This window comes from Equus przewalskii, chromosome 7 (genome assembly GCF_037783145.1).
Source record: "Equus przewalskii isolate Varuska chromosome 7, EquPr2, whole genome shotgun sequence".
NCBI classification, from domain to species: domain Eukaryota; kingdom Metazoa; phylum Chordata; class Mammalia; order Perissodactyla; family Equidae; genus Equus; species Equus przewalskii.
Window position 1 is genome coordinate 13,200,858 of NC_091837.1, and position 14,902 is coordinate 13,215,759.

The 14,902-nt window shown below is 46.5% G+C and overlaps 1 protein-coding gene across 1 annotated transcript in view; it reads left to right on the forward strand.

The window, feature by feature from the left end:
* The window catches only part of SVOP (SV2 related protein), a 65,500-nt gene that overhangs the window by 12,078 nt on the left and 38,520 nt on the right, over positions 1-14,902 (forward strand). Inside the window, exons 2-5 of the mRNA XM_008520935.2 lie at positions 6,969-7,129; positions 9,636-9,721; positions 10,803-10,901; positions 14,552-14,623. Coding sequence (XP_008519157.1) covers positions 6,969-7,129; positions 9,636-9,721; positions 10,803-10,901; positions 14,552-14,623 — 418 coding nt within the window. The remainder of the gene's footprint in view (positions 1-6,968; positions 7,130-9,635; positions 9,722-10,802; positions 10,902-14,551; positions 14,624-14,902) is intronic.

Here is a 14,902-nt window from a genome sequence, read left to right on the forward strand (position 1 = left end):
AGCACATTTAATGATGAGCCCCAATGATCTTTTCCTGTTGGATCAACTTGTGTGTGTGTTTATTGTGGTAAAATATACATAACATGAAATTTACCATTTCTACAATTTAAAGCGTACAGTTGGTGACATTAAGGACATTCACAGTGTTGTGCAACCATCGCCACCATCCAACTGCAGAACTTTTTCATCTTCTCCAACTGAAATTCTGTCCCCATTGTACGCTAGCTCCCTATGTCCTGCCCCCGTCAGCCCCTGGGGACCCCCATTCTACTTTCTCTCTCTGTGAATGTGACCGCTGTAGGTCTACTCATGTAGGTGGACTCAAACAATATTTGTCCTTTCCTGTTGGGCTTATTGCACTTAGCATAACGTCTTCAAAGTTCATCCATGTTGTAGCAGGTGTCAGAATTTCCTTCCTTTTTAAAGCCAAATAACATTCCATTGTGTGGATATACCACACTTTGTTTATCCATTCGTCCACTGGTGGACACTTGTGTTATAATGTTGCGATACAGATCAACTTAAATTTTTTTCCGCATTTTTCTTAAGCGGGTGTGCCATAATCTATTCAATTTTGCCTCTTCTGATGATTGTTTCTAGTTTTGTAATCTCCCAGCCAAGCTGCAAACAGCAGGCCAGCGCCAGAAGAGAACATAGCAGAGTGGCAGCCAGTGGGGACTCTGAAGTCAGGTGGCTTTGCCAGAGGCTGGCTTAGACACCTACTGTGTGACCTTGGCAAGCTCCCAGCCCCTCTGTGCTCGAGCGTCCTCATCTGTAAAGTGGGGATAGTGAAAGTGGACGTTAAATAAGATGATTGATGCAAAGCACAAACGTTGGACCCACACAAGGCAAGCTGACCATCCACATCAGTGACTTGCTTGGAAAATCCTTGTCCACTTGTGTCTGTCCCCACTGTGAATGCCAGCAGGAGAATTCTGGGTGAGAACACAGAGCATTTAAAATTTTGAAAGATAGCACAGATTACCTTCGAAAGAGGTTGCAGTGCTCGCTATTAGTCACAGAAAGAAGAAAGAAGTATGGAGCCCCAGAAGGTCCTTGAGGAGAAGATGTTATAAAAGCAGAATTCAAAGGAGATTATCCGGCCACGTAGTCAATTCCCTCTGCGATGTTACCCTCAGAGTCAAGGGCGGTCCAATGACGCTCCCTTCATCCCTGAAATGAATGGACGACGCACATAAATGTTCATTTCCTTCCTGCGCCTCATAATTCTCTATATTTCTATCTTCTATAAATACTTTGGGGACTGTTCATATTTTTGATTTGGAGGTTGCTTCTTGGGGACAGGGAGCCCTACCCTCTTGCCATCCCTCCCTGGAACCCATGTCACACCACCCCCTACTCAGTGGGCAGCAGAGTTGAAACGTCACCCCCCCCGGCTAGCTTCCACTGCGCCCAGTTTATTTTATTTGCAGCATTTCTCACAATGTGCAAGACGTCTAAGTAGAGATAGATATCTATATATTTCTAATGCCTGCCCCCGCCCCAGTAGACCAGGAGCACTGTAGGGAGGAGCCTGAGTCCGTTCGGCTCACCTTTGAAATCCCAGAAGCACCTTGGACCTGGTACAAGACAGGTGCTCAATAAATATTTGTTGAATAAATGAATAACTGGATTTCTGTAACATCCATGGCAGTGCTAAGGATGGAGGGTTTTTTTGGGGGGGGCGGGGATGGCAAAATACGCATAACATAAAGTTTACCGTCTTAACCATTTTTCAGAGTGCGGTTCTGTGGCATTAAGTACATTCACGTTGTGTAACGATCACTGCCATCCACCTCCAGAACTTTTCTCATCTTCTCAGACGGAAGCTCTGGATCCATTAAACATTCACTCCCCATCTGCCTTCCCCCAGCCCCTGGTGACCACCATTTTACTTTCTGTCTCTGTGGATCTGACTCCTCTAGGGACCACATCTAAGTGGAATCATACAGGATTTGTCCTTTTGTGACTGGCTTATTTCACTCAGCATAATGTCTTCAAGGTTCATCCATATTCTAGCACGTGTCAGAGTTTCCTTCCCTTCCTTTTTAAGGCTGAATAATGTTCCACTGCCTGGCTAGACCACGTTTTGTTTATCCATCCATTCATCTGTGTGTGGACACCTGGGTTGTTTTCACCTTTGGGCTATTGTGAATAATGCAGCAGCGAACGTGGGTGCCCATTCACAATGTTGTGCAACTAACGCTTCTGTCTAGTTCCAGAGTCTTGTCATCACCCCAAAAGGAACCCCTTAGGGAAATGCAAATCAAAACTACACTAAGATATCACCTTACATCCATTAGAATGACAAAAATATCTAAATATCTAAAAATATCTAAAACTAATAGCAACAAATGTTGGAGAGGTTGCGGAGAAAAAGGAACCCTCATACACTGCTGGTGGGAATGCAAACTGGTGCAGCCACTATGGAAAACAGTATGGAGATTCCTCAAAAAATTAAAAATAGAACTACCATACGATCCAGCCATCCCACTACTGGGTATTTATCCAAAGAGCCTGAAGTCAGCAATCCCAAAAGTCCTATGCACCCCAATGTTTACTGCAGCACTGTTTACAATAGCCAAGACGTGGAAGCAACCTAAAAGTGTCCAGCAACAGACGAATGGATAAAGAAGATGTGGTACATATATACAATGGAATACTACTCAGCTGCAAAACAGAACAAAATCATTCCATTTGCAATAACATGGATGGACCTTGAGAGAATTATGTTAAGTGAAATAAGCCAGCGAGAGAAAGATAATCTGTGTATGACTCCACTCATATGAGGAATTTAAAACTATGGACCAAGAACAGTTTAGTGGATACCAGGGGAAAGGTGGGGTGGGGGGTGGGCACAAAGGGTGAAGTGGTGCACCTACAACATGACTGACAAACATTAATGTACAATTGAAATTTCACAAGATTGTAACCTATCAATAACTCAATAAAAAATATATATATATATTAAAAAAAAGGAACCCCTTAGGAGTCACTTCTCATTCCTCCCTCCCCCGGCCCCTGATGACCACCCATCTGCTTTCTGTCTCCATGAAGTTGTCTGTTCTGGATCCTTCGCGGAAGTAGAGTCCTACACTCTGTGACCTTTCGTGACTGGCTTCTCTCACGCAGCACAGTGTTTCAAGGGTCCTCTGTGTTGTGGTATGGGTCAGTGGTTTGAGGATTTTTTTACAGTGGCATGCCAGAGACCGCTCATACCAGCTCTAGAAAGGAGATTGTTAAATATTCAGGAATTTGGGGAGCCTGTTATTTAACCCTCAGAAGCTTGAAATTGGTTGTAGTGGGGGTATTTACCCCATGGATACTGGCAAATGCTACACATTGGTATGGCTTTGTGGGTTTTTTTAATAATTTTTTTTTTTTAAGGAAGATTGACCCTGAGCTAACATCTGATGCCAATCCTCCTCTTTTTGCTGAGGAAGACTGGCCCTGAGCTAACATTCATGCCCATCTTCCTCTACCTTATACGTGGGATGCCTACCACAGCATGGCTTGACAAGCGGTGCCATGCCCACACCTGGGATCTGAACCGGCGAACCCTGGGCTGCTGAAGCAGAACGTGCGCACCTAACCGCTGCGCCACCAGGCCGGCCCCTATCAAATGATTCTTGATGAGGGAGCCAAGACGACTCAATGTGGAAAGGAGAGTCTTTTCAACAAATGGTGCCGGGAAAGCTGAATATCCACACGCAAAGGATGGAGTTGCACCCCCACCTGTAGAACGTCATAAACAAAAGTAAACTCAAAATGGATCAAAGACCTAAGCCTGTAAAGCTCTTGGAGGAAAATGTAGGTGAAGGGATTCATGACTAGATTTGGCGATGTGTTCTTGGACATGACACCGAAAGTCCAGGCAAAAAGGAAAAATAGGTAAGTTGGACTGTATCAAAATTCAAAACTTCTGTGCATCAAAGGCCGCAGTCAACAGAGTGAAAAGGCAAGAAAGAGAAAATATTTGCAAATCATATATCTGATAAGGGATTGATATCCAGAATATATAAAGAATTTCTACAACTCTGCAACAACAAAAACAACCCAAACAACCTAATTAAAAAAACGGACAAAGGGCTTGAATGGACGTTTCCCAAAGAAGATGTGCAAATGGCCAACAAACACATGAGAAGATGCTCAATATTAGGGAAACGCAAATCAAAAACGCAATGAGATACCGTTCCACGTGCGTTAGGATGGGTATTATCAAAAAATGGAAAATAATAAGTGTTAGCAAGGATGTAGAAAAATTGGAACCCTTGTTCATTGGTGGTGGGAATGTAAAATGGTGCAGCTGCCGCGGAAAAGAATATGAAGGTTGCTCAAAAAATTGAACAGAGAAGTACCATATGATCCAGCAATTCCACTTCTGGGTGGATACACAAAAGATGTGAGAGCAGGAACTCTGACAGATATCTGTACATCCGCGTTCATAGCAGCACACAATAGCCGAACGTGGAAGCAGCCAAAGTGTTCCTGATGGATGGACAGGTAAGCAAATGTGGTCTATCCATACAATGGAATATTATTTAGTCCTGAAAAGGAAGGGAATTCTGACCCCTGCTACAACATGCATGACCCTCGAGGACATTCTGCTAAGTGAAATAAGCCAGTCACAAAAGGACAAGTACTGTGCAGGGCCACTTCTATGGGGTCCCTAGACGAGTCAAATTCATAGAGACAGAAAGTAGAATGGTGTCGCCAGGGGCTGGGGGAGGGGAGGATGGAGAGTTAGTTTTTAACTGGTACAGAGTTTCAGTTTGGGAAGAAGAAAAATTTCTGGAAGTAGATGGTGGTGATGGTTACATTACAATATTGTCGATGTACTTAATGCCATGGAACTGTACACTTAAAAATGGTTCAAATGCCAAATTTTATGTTACGTATATATTACCACAATTGAAAAAAAAAGAATCCCATCTTAGGGAAGCTGACCTATGACACAATTATTCCGCCCAATTTATAGGTAAACTGAGGCTCAGAGTGACTAGCTGTCTTCTCCAGTGGGGATGATGATAGCCACCACCTCTCAGGGTTGCTGTGAGGATGAAATCGAATCATGATGCCTGGAAAGAGCCCTGATCAAGCAGATGGGGAAGGAGACACCGTGGCTTCAGCTGAATTATGGCTGAATGTTGCAGCTTCTGTGGGCCGACCTCACAGTGTGGTTCTTAAGCAGGACGGTAGAAGCAAAGATATTTCTCTCATTGTTATCCATACAATTTTATCTGCTTTAACTATCTCAAAGTACGACGTTTTTATGAAAAAAGTTAGAGTAAATGGGGAGCAGTGGAGGGTTTGGAGGGAGAGTGTCCTGTCTTCGGCCAGGAACACAAGGTTTTGATCAGACAGAACTGAAGTCGCAGCCTGGCTCCGTGCCTCTTGGGCTGTGTGACCGTGGGCAAGTCCCGCGACTTCTGGGGCCTCAGTTTTCCTGTCTGTAAAATGGTGATAATAATACCAACCTCCTAGGACTGTTGTGCGGATCGAGTGCATGGACGACGACACCTAGAATGAGGCACAGAGTACCAGCCCTTGGTGCTACTGGACGTGGGTGGTGGTAGCGGGCGGAGGGGGCGTCAGCTCCACGCTCCAACCCCAGCCCGTCCGCCTGCCGGCCCCGTGCTCTGTGCTCCGCCCCACGTTTCCAGCCCATGATAAGCTTGACAGCTCAGGCTTTGCAAGCCCGCCTGGCCAACCAGTGGCCTCTCAGATCATTTTCATCTGCCTTTTCTCTCCAACTTCCCAAGCACGGCATGGTGCCCATGCTTCTGAAATCTGAAGACGTCCCCTTTCTAGGCCAGAGCACCAGCTATTCTTCAGTGAAATAGATGAAAGAATGCAATAGTTAATTCAAATAATAATGCTAATAAAAGCACTATTTCTCACTTAGAAATTTTTCCGTTTTTACCTGTTTGAGCGTTGCCTAATTTGCCCTCCGGTCCCCCATGTCTTCATGTCCGTGACAGCCCGGACTTCTTTTCTTGATGCCCTGATAGAAATCAGCATTAATCATTTGATATGTCTCTCTCCTGTGAGACTGGGAGGGCAGGAACACTTCTGTCCCCTCCCTGCAGTGAGCCCGGAACCCACCATAGAGCGAGGAAGCTGGAAGGACACAGGTAACTTTGCCTCTGAGTGCCAGCTGAAGAAACTGCTGCTCAGAGGGACCAGGGTGTTTCCCAGAGTGACAAGAAACGGCGTGGTTTGACGGAGGGTATCGCACAGAGAATGATGGAGGCCATGGGGTCTCAAACTCAAATGCCAGCAAGGCCAGACACGTGGGCCAAAGTGCCCAGGGAGAGGAACACAGAGCAAGGGTAAGGCCCTGGGAAAAGACCTCAGGGCCGGACATAATTTGGAGAAGAGGAGACTGTAGTTAACCGTGGAGTCAGTGTCCCATCTATAGGGGCACGCCACCCAGATCTAGCCACACTGTTCTCTTAGAGGAATGTGGGCCCCAGATGGAATGTGTCCCTTTTTAAGAGACGTCAGGAATCTGGCTTTTAATCTGAATGCTCCCAATTTTAAAACTTTGGCATCCACTTAAAAAAATACCGTGTGGGCAACTTTTTGTGGGCATAATGCAACCCTCAGGCGATCAAATTGTTACCTGTTACAGAGCGATGAGTCTAAATTCTGAAACACATGTTCTTCCAAATAGTATTCAGGTCTAGAACAAAAATATCCTCATTTGAATAGCTTACCATGTGAATAGGGTCCCCCTGGAGTTGTGCAGTGCCCAACCTGTACAACTGTATGTGGCAGCCCTGATACATAACTCTTGAAGTTGTCACCCCCCACAGTCCAACTCAACAGAAATGCCAACCCCTTACCCATGCAACTGTCCACACCATGAGAAAAAGCCTTTCACCTGTCTTGGGCACAAGAGCTGTAAAGCAAGGACGTCGAAGGGGAGTTCTAACCATCATGACCTGATTTTCTCTGTCCTCTAGGGTGGTGAAATTCCGTCGCACGGGTGAGAGTGCAAGGTCAGAGGACGACACGGCTTCCGGAGAGCATGAGGTCCAGATTGAAGGGGTCCGCACGGGCCTAGAGGCTGTTGAGCTGGACGATGGGGCTGCTGTGCCCAAGGAGTTTGCCAATCCCACCGACGGTGAGGGGGCCCTGCAGTTGGAGCATCAGCCTGGGCCACAGTCAGGGGCTCTCAGGGTTGCCTCCCCAGGTGGTGCTCTCAGAGGGATCTCGTGAAGGGGTGGGTAGGAGGGCCAAGAGGGCCCAGGGGTGACACTGGAAATGTGGGTTGGACCCACATGGCTTACTTCAGTAGTCAAGGTTATATCACCATCGCTGCCAGTCAGCATCACTGTGTAACACCTGGCTGGGGATGGGAGCAACAATGATGATAATGACGATGATGATGATGGTGGTGATGACAGTGATGCTGGTGACAATGATGGTGATGATGATAGTGTGATGATGTTGGTGGTGATGATGACGGCGGTAGTGATGACAACAATAGTGAAGGGAGCAGCTGACATTGGCCGAGGACTTACTCCGTGCCAGGCATTGTCCTAAGCACTTTACACTTATTACCCATTTAATCTTCACAACAGTTCCAACTGGAACTATTAAAATCATCTCCCCCATTTTGCAGAAGAGGAAACTGAAGCACAGAAAGGTTAAGTATCTTGCCCAGGGTCACACAGCTAGAAATTAGCTGGATTTACACCCGGGCGATCTGACCTCAGAGCCCACGTACTTACTCATGACCTTGTGCTGCCTCTGAGTAGAGCTGGTCAACAAGAGACCTGAGGCAGTGCCCTGGGGGGACCGCCTCTCGGTCTCCCCTCACCACACGATGCTTATGGACTAGAACATGCCATGCATTCCTGAAGGCCCCAGATTCCCAGCATGGGAGAGGATTAATTGAACCCAAGGTCTGTTGCTGACAGACCCAGGGAGGCGGTGACTGGAGGGGTGGGCAGTGGCTAGAGCAGTGGCTTTATTCCACAGTGTGCCAGCTGTGTGACACTGGGCAAGTCCGTGTCCTCCTCTGTGCATTGGGGCTGCGACTAGGCCTTAACTAACAGTTTTGACAGGGACTAAATGAGAGAGTGCACACTGAGCTCTTAGCGCAGTGCCTGGCTCTCAATAAATGCACCATCATATTATTATTATTACGGTTCTCGTTATCGATGATGTTGTAAGGCTCACTCCGCCTTCTCCTCAATATTTTTGCTGGAAGAAACCAGAACCGTCTGGTGTGACAAACACCAGCTCAAACTTCTGGAGAAAATTATGAATGGCAGAAGAGACCCATGATTGACATTCCAAAAAGATGACAACTCCTGGCAGTGGCTGATGACATCCTCAGGGGCAGCATACAGAAGGCCGCCCAGCACACTCCTTTTGTATTTTTATTTTTTAATTAACTTTTTATTTTGGAATCGTTTTAGATTTACAGAAAAGTTGCAAAAATAGTACAGAGAATTCCCACATACCCTTCCTGCAGCTTCCCTGATGTCAATCTCTTACCTAACCCCAGTACATTTGTCAAACTAAGAAATGAACCATACTGGTGCAATGCTGTGTGCTAAATCCCAGACTTTGTTCCCATTTTACCAGTTTTTCCAGCAGTGCTGTGACAAGAGCCGATCCACCATACCACCATGTGTTTAGTCTTTTAGTATTTTTCCAAACACTTATGAGCTTATAATTTAGATCCTTGTTTTTTTCTGAGCATACAAATAACACGTTTATTTGGAAAGCATTCAGATGTAGAAATGTAAAAAGTAGGAAAGTGAGTGCTGTTCCCAAAGAGAACCCTGTTAACAGTTTGTGGACACTTAATCTTACTTCTTTTTTTTTTTCTTGGTGAGGATGATTGGCCCTGAGCTAACATCTGTGACAACCTTCCTCTATTTTGTATGTGGGATGCTGCTACAGCATGGCTTGATGAGCGGTGTCCGTGCCCAGGATCCGAACCTGTGAACCCTGGGCCACTGAAGCGCAGCATGCAAACCTAACTACTATACCACCGGGCTGGCCCTTATCTTATTTCTCTTGGTCCATCTTGCTTTGCTTTAAAAAATTAATTAACAATATGTTGTATGCATCTTTCTACATCTGCGCATTCTTTTTTTTGTTTTTTTTTGAGGTAATTGGTAATTTTGAGCTAATTGCTGCCAATCCTCCTCTTTTTGCTGAAGAAGATTGGCCCTGAGCTAACATCCCTGCCCATCTTCCTCTACTTTATATGTGGGACGCTTACCACAGCATGGCGTGCCAAGCAGTGCCATGTCCGCACCCAGGATCTGAACCAGTGAACCCCGGGCCGCCAAAGTGGAACGTGCAAACTTAACCTCTGCGCCACTGGGCCAGCCCCTGCACATTCTTTTTAACAGTTGAGCTGTATTTCATAAAGTGGACATATAAAAATTTATGTATAATATATAAAATAATTTATTTAACCAATTCCCTATTGGTAGACATTCTGGGTTTTCCAGTTTTCCCTTTTGTAAACAATGTTGCAGTTGGCTTTGTAGCAAGTTATCTCTTCATACTTGCTGGAATGTTTTTCTAGGCTAAGTTCTAGGACACACTAGGACAACGCTAAGATGCCCTAACTCCTTCCTCCCCTCCCCCTTTCTCCTTCCCAGATACTTTCATGGTGGAAGATGCGGTGGAAGCCATTGGCTTTGGAAAATTCCAATGGAAGCTGTCTGTTCTCACCGGCTTGGCTTGGGCAAGTATTCCTGGGGGCAGTGACCTCACCTTCAGTCTCCAAGGAACCCCCATCATGGTGCTCAACTGGGTTTCCATGGGCTACAGGGAAGGACGCAGTTCCCTCCACATAGACCCTGTGCTTGAATGAACAAAGTCTATGTTGAGTGACCCTGGTGATGAGGAAAGTCTGTGCTTGCGGGAGCCGGGTGCGTTTGGCGACTGCCCTCAACAAGGAGTTGAAGCTTCTGGCTGATTAAGTGATCCTCAACCCTCTGGGGCTCAGGGTTACTATGGAATTAGGATGTCATCTGTGGAGCTCTCCCCAGACAAACATGCACAGATGAAAACACGCCTTCTGCTTCGAGAGGCTCTTGCTCTCTTGTCAAAATTCTCTAAGCTGCCTAGAGCAAAGAACGCATGTAGACTTTTAATGCTACTGAAACGGATTTTTGTGGGTGCGAGGCCGTGACCACACCACATCTTTTTCTAAATGGATCGTCAATTTCCGCACCTCATTTCCCCACCATTTTGAAAGGCCACCTATATCGTCCACAACAGTCCCACGGCCACATGGGTCTCCTTCTGGACTCTCATTTCTGTCCCGTGGTTCTGTCTGTCTAGTCCCACGAAGGTACCAGGATGTTTAATTGCCAGAGCTTCCTAATATGTTTTAATATGTTAAAAGGTCGCACTTGTTTTAAATATACTGACAGTTCTATGTGAACAATGACCTGTAAACCAAAGACCAACTAGACTCTCATTGATCCTTGTCTCTTGACTTCCATAAAAATATTTTCCTCGGATTTTAGAAATATGATGCTTTCCTACTTCGTTTGGGGAGTGCCCTTATGTTTTTAAACATGCAACACACACACACACACACACACAGAATGTCAAAGCCTGTTTGTCGATTCCCGCCTGGTCCCACGCTGTTTTGACCCCTGGAGTCAGTGTGTTTTCAGGTGTGGTGGGGCACTCAGCAGGCAGTAGAAGAGGGGCTTTCTACACGCTCTCTCTGGGGTCGTGGACTCAGCGAGGGCCCAGGGGTCCCCGGCCCCAGGCAGCATCCCTGCCTCCTGACGTTTGCTTCCTCCCCGCAGATGGCCGATGCCATGGAAATGATGATCCTCAGCATCCTGGCGCCGCAGCTGCACTGTGAGTGGCGGCTCCCCAGCTGGCAGGTTGCGTTGCTGACCTCGGTAGGCAGCCCAGCAGCTCTCTCCTGTTGCGCACACTTCTGGTCCCTTGGGGTCTCCTGTGGGGTGTCCCCCTCCCCCTGCTGCTGCCGAGGGCTCAGCAGAAAATAATTAAGCCCCGGATGAAAACACCAGGACCTGAACTTTCTTCACTCCCTTCCCTACTCCACCTATCCTGGCAGGTTTGCAGCCCACTTTACTCCATGCAGGGGTCCAGCTACCTGGGGGTCTCAGACGTTGGGCTCCATTGCTAGAGGCTGGAGCCCACCTGGGCATAGCACTTAAACCTTATAAGCCTGGCTTATCTTGACGGCAGAAAGGAGATGCCACTTCCCCCCACACGAGTGTGATTTGAGGATGAGAAACCACAGAATGCCTGATCTATAGTAGACGGTCCATAAACGGTAGGGAGCCACTGCTCCCTGGAATTAAGGCTTGAAGGAGAGTGAGGCAGAACCCTCAATTTTTGTTACGGGGCGTTCAGCAGCAACCTTCTAAAAGAGAAAGGAATGGCCAGGCTGGGTAAGAGGATGACAATAATGATACACGCAAAAGCTAATATTTATGGAGCACTGACTGCGCAAAGGGCTTCACTATATATGATGTATACAATACAGTCATAATATACATTGTGCTCTTTTTTTTTTTTTTTTTTTAAGATTTTATTTTTTTCCTTTTTCTCCCCAAAGCCCCCCGGTACATAGTTGTGTATTCTTCGTTGTGGGTTCTTCCAGCTGTGGCATGTGGGACGCCGCCTCAGCACGGTCCGATGAGCAGCGCCATGTCCGCACCCAGGATTCGAACCAACGAAACACTGGGCCGCCTGCAGCGGAGCTCACGAACTTAACCACTCGGCCACGGGGCCAGCCCCTACATTGTGCTCTTTAAGCCTCACAACCCGCTGAGGTGGATGCTATTATTAGCTGAGGAAAAAGGAGGCACAGAGAGGTGAAGTCACTCATGAAAGGTCACACAGCCTAGCTAGTGGCAGAGTCCTTGCTAACTAGGAACACCTCCCAGAATGCTGTTTTTCTATGGATAAGTGTTCTGGAATGGGCTGAGTGTCTTTAGCAATCAGGCCTGGTCTGATATTGGCAAAAAGGTCGTGTAGCTCAGTGGGAGGAGTTCCGTAGGCACATACACGGGTATTTACGTGGTCTAATCACCTCATAGACGTGTGGCCTTGAGTGAGGCACTTTACAGCTCTATTTCATCACCCGCAAAAAGCAGGTGACAAGCCATGTTTTTCTGAGTATAGGCAACAGGATACACACAGTGCCTGGCACACGGTGGGAGGTGAGTCAACGGCATTTCTTCCTCTGTTCCTCTCCCCCTGGCACCCCCGAAAGGGTAACCGCAGGTCTGTATGGTCACAATGAAGGGCCTTGCTGGTCTCTTCGTTGGCTCATAACGACCACGGTTGACTGAGCTCACGATGCTCCAGGCCCTGTGCTAAGGGTTTTGCATTCATCACCTCTTCAACCCTCTCGGCCTGTGAAAGAGGAGCTATTATTACTTCCATTTCTACAGAGGAGGCATCCAGGGCTCAGAGAGGTGCAACAACTCACCCAAGCTCACACAGCCTGTAAGAGGCAGAGTCCCCGCTGAAATCCAGCTCTGCAGACTCAGAGCCTGTTCCCAGCCACTGCCCTGGACTACTTCCTTCTGGCGGAAAGTTTGGACTGGGGGGCTAGGGAAAGCCGTGAAGTTCCACGGCCAAGTTTTCTGTGGACAAGTCAAAGGACTGCAGGAGTTGCTTTAACTGCATAATGTCGGTAAAGACGGGAAGAAGGACGGTCATTGTTGTCACAGGAAAGCCTGTGGGAGATTACCGTAATTACTGTGTGAAATTACCGTAATTACTGTGATATAGGACTAGTGCTCCACCGTGCCTTCATCTCTCCCTTAGCGGGAGAGAGAATGGGGAAGACGCGTGTTTGCGAGATGATTAACCCTCTCAGGATGCAAGGATGTCACTTAGTGTGTGACTAAGGCAACACTTTACCCCAAGACAGTACTCTCCAACACTTTGTTCTAGGTAATCTAGAAAAGAATTGTGCAAGCCCCAAGTTTTAAAATGGACTTTAAATGTTTTTAAATGGTAGGTTGCACATTATATAATTTCCAGTGTATTGAAATATAAGAAATTTAAATAAAATTTCATATCACTTTCTAAAATATGTCCATTGGAAATGAAATACTTATTGGATATCTACCATCCTCTGTTTAAAATAACATGCATGAGCCCTTCTGAAGAATTTGGGAATTATGCCCTGTCTTGTTCTCATCTTGGACTGGTATTTCCACTCCCTTTCTCCATATCCTCTTATCTAAATGTAGTGTTTTACTATGCTTCACAGTATTTCATTTACCACCCTATCATCATTTTCTGGGATAAAGTAGATAAATTTTCAATTATTGCTTTTCATTTCATAAGTCTCTAAGTATCAAAAATTTTCTCCTGCACTGAGCCATCATTATAATTTTTAGTAATACTCAATAGATCAAAACAATAAGATGTAATTAATTTTGATAAATAATTGTTAAACATAAGTAAGTTTTATCAGAATGTACTCTTAACAAGCAGTATGGAGTGTGTCCCACTTATGCCACATATTCTTGAATGATCACTTGTTGCCAAAATGAGTCAGGGCTCAGCATCAGTTCTATCCCCATTTTTCACTTTTACTGAATGGATGTGACTATGAAAAGCTTTGTTCACAAATAGAAAGTTTTAGGGGAACTGAAGGAGTTGGATTATAATTCAATAAACTAATGCCACTTGACTTTTTCAACAACTTCCAGGTTATAAACCAACATGCACACAGCAGTTACTTATGAAAAATCATTTTTAGTGATCTAATTTACTGACAGCTTGATTAGGCTCTCCTTTGATTAAAATAATTAAAAGGAATTAATAAATCATAAATCATAATAAAATAATAAAAAGGAATTAGAAATGAGTGACTTGCAAAAGGATTTGTAACCGTGTCACTGGTGTCCCTTTTGAAGGACGTCATCCTGAAGGGCGTCACCTCAAAGCAATCCACTGTGAGCTGCACCAGGAGGACGGGGGCAGAGAGGTGGGGGAGAGTCTGTTGAGGAAGGGAGAGAGGGACAGTGACCAGGTGGCCCCTAACCTGTTCTCAGCAAGAGTCCGTGTGGACGCTGAGGGTTCGTGAATGCCTTCTCTTACTAACAGCGTCCAGTTCCCATCCCAGCCTCCTGTCTCCTGTTTTGTCTACCCTTCAAACTCTACCTTGCAACCTTTGATACTTTCTTAGCAATAGGACAAGACTTCTTTGGCGTGGTGAAAAATTGGTAAAATGCTAGCTCCGTGGTCAGATGGGCTGATTCCAGCCCAGGCTACACCACCTGCACCTGTGTCCCTCGGGCCGAGTGACTGACCCTCTCTGAGCCTCAGTGTCCTCATCTGTAAAATGGGGATAATCATAGCATCCACCCCATAGGATTGTCGTGAGGCTTAAACGGTAACACAAAGCACTTAGAATGGGTTTGCGCCTTAGCAGGATCTCAGTGAATGCTGCCTCGTTCTTATTACTAGGGTGTGACGTCACAGGTTCAATCCATCGGTCCCTTTCTGTGAGATGCTCTACGTCACTGTCTAACAGAAACTGTCTTTCCACCCACAGGTGGTCTTTGTCGGCATGATGTCCAGCTCCACCCTCTGGGGAAACATCTCCGACCAGTACGGCAGGAAAACAGTAAGGCGACCTCCCCTAAGCGCGTGTCCCCTGGGTTTCTCTGGGCTCATGTTCACAGGTAGCAGAGTCTGTGCCGCTCGAGCACGTGGGAGGCCTAATTAGGAGGGAGGTTGACCAGCAGGGAGAAGACGTCGCTCTGAGGCCACTGTGGACCCTTGAAATCACACATTCCCAGTGGGTCCCAAGCACGTGCATTTCAGAGTGTGGAGGAGGGGGCACCCACCCCATCCCTTTGGCCCTCACCAGCCCCTTACCCAAGGCTGGGGCCAGCCCAGTGGT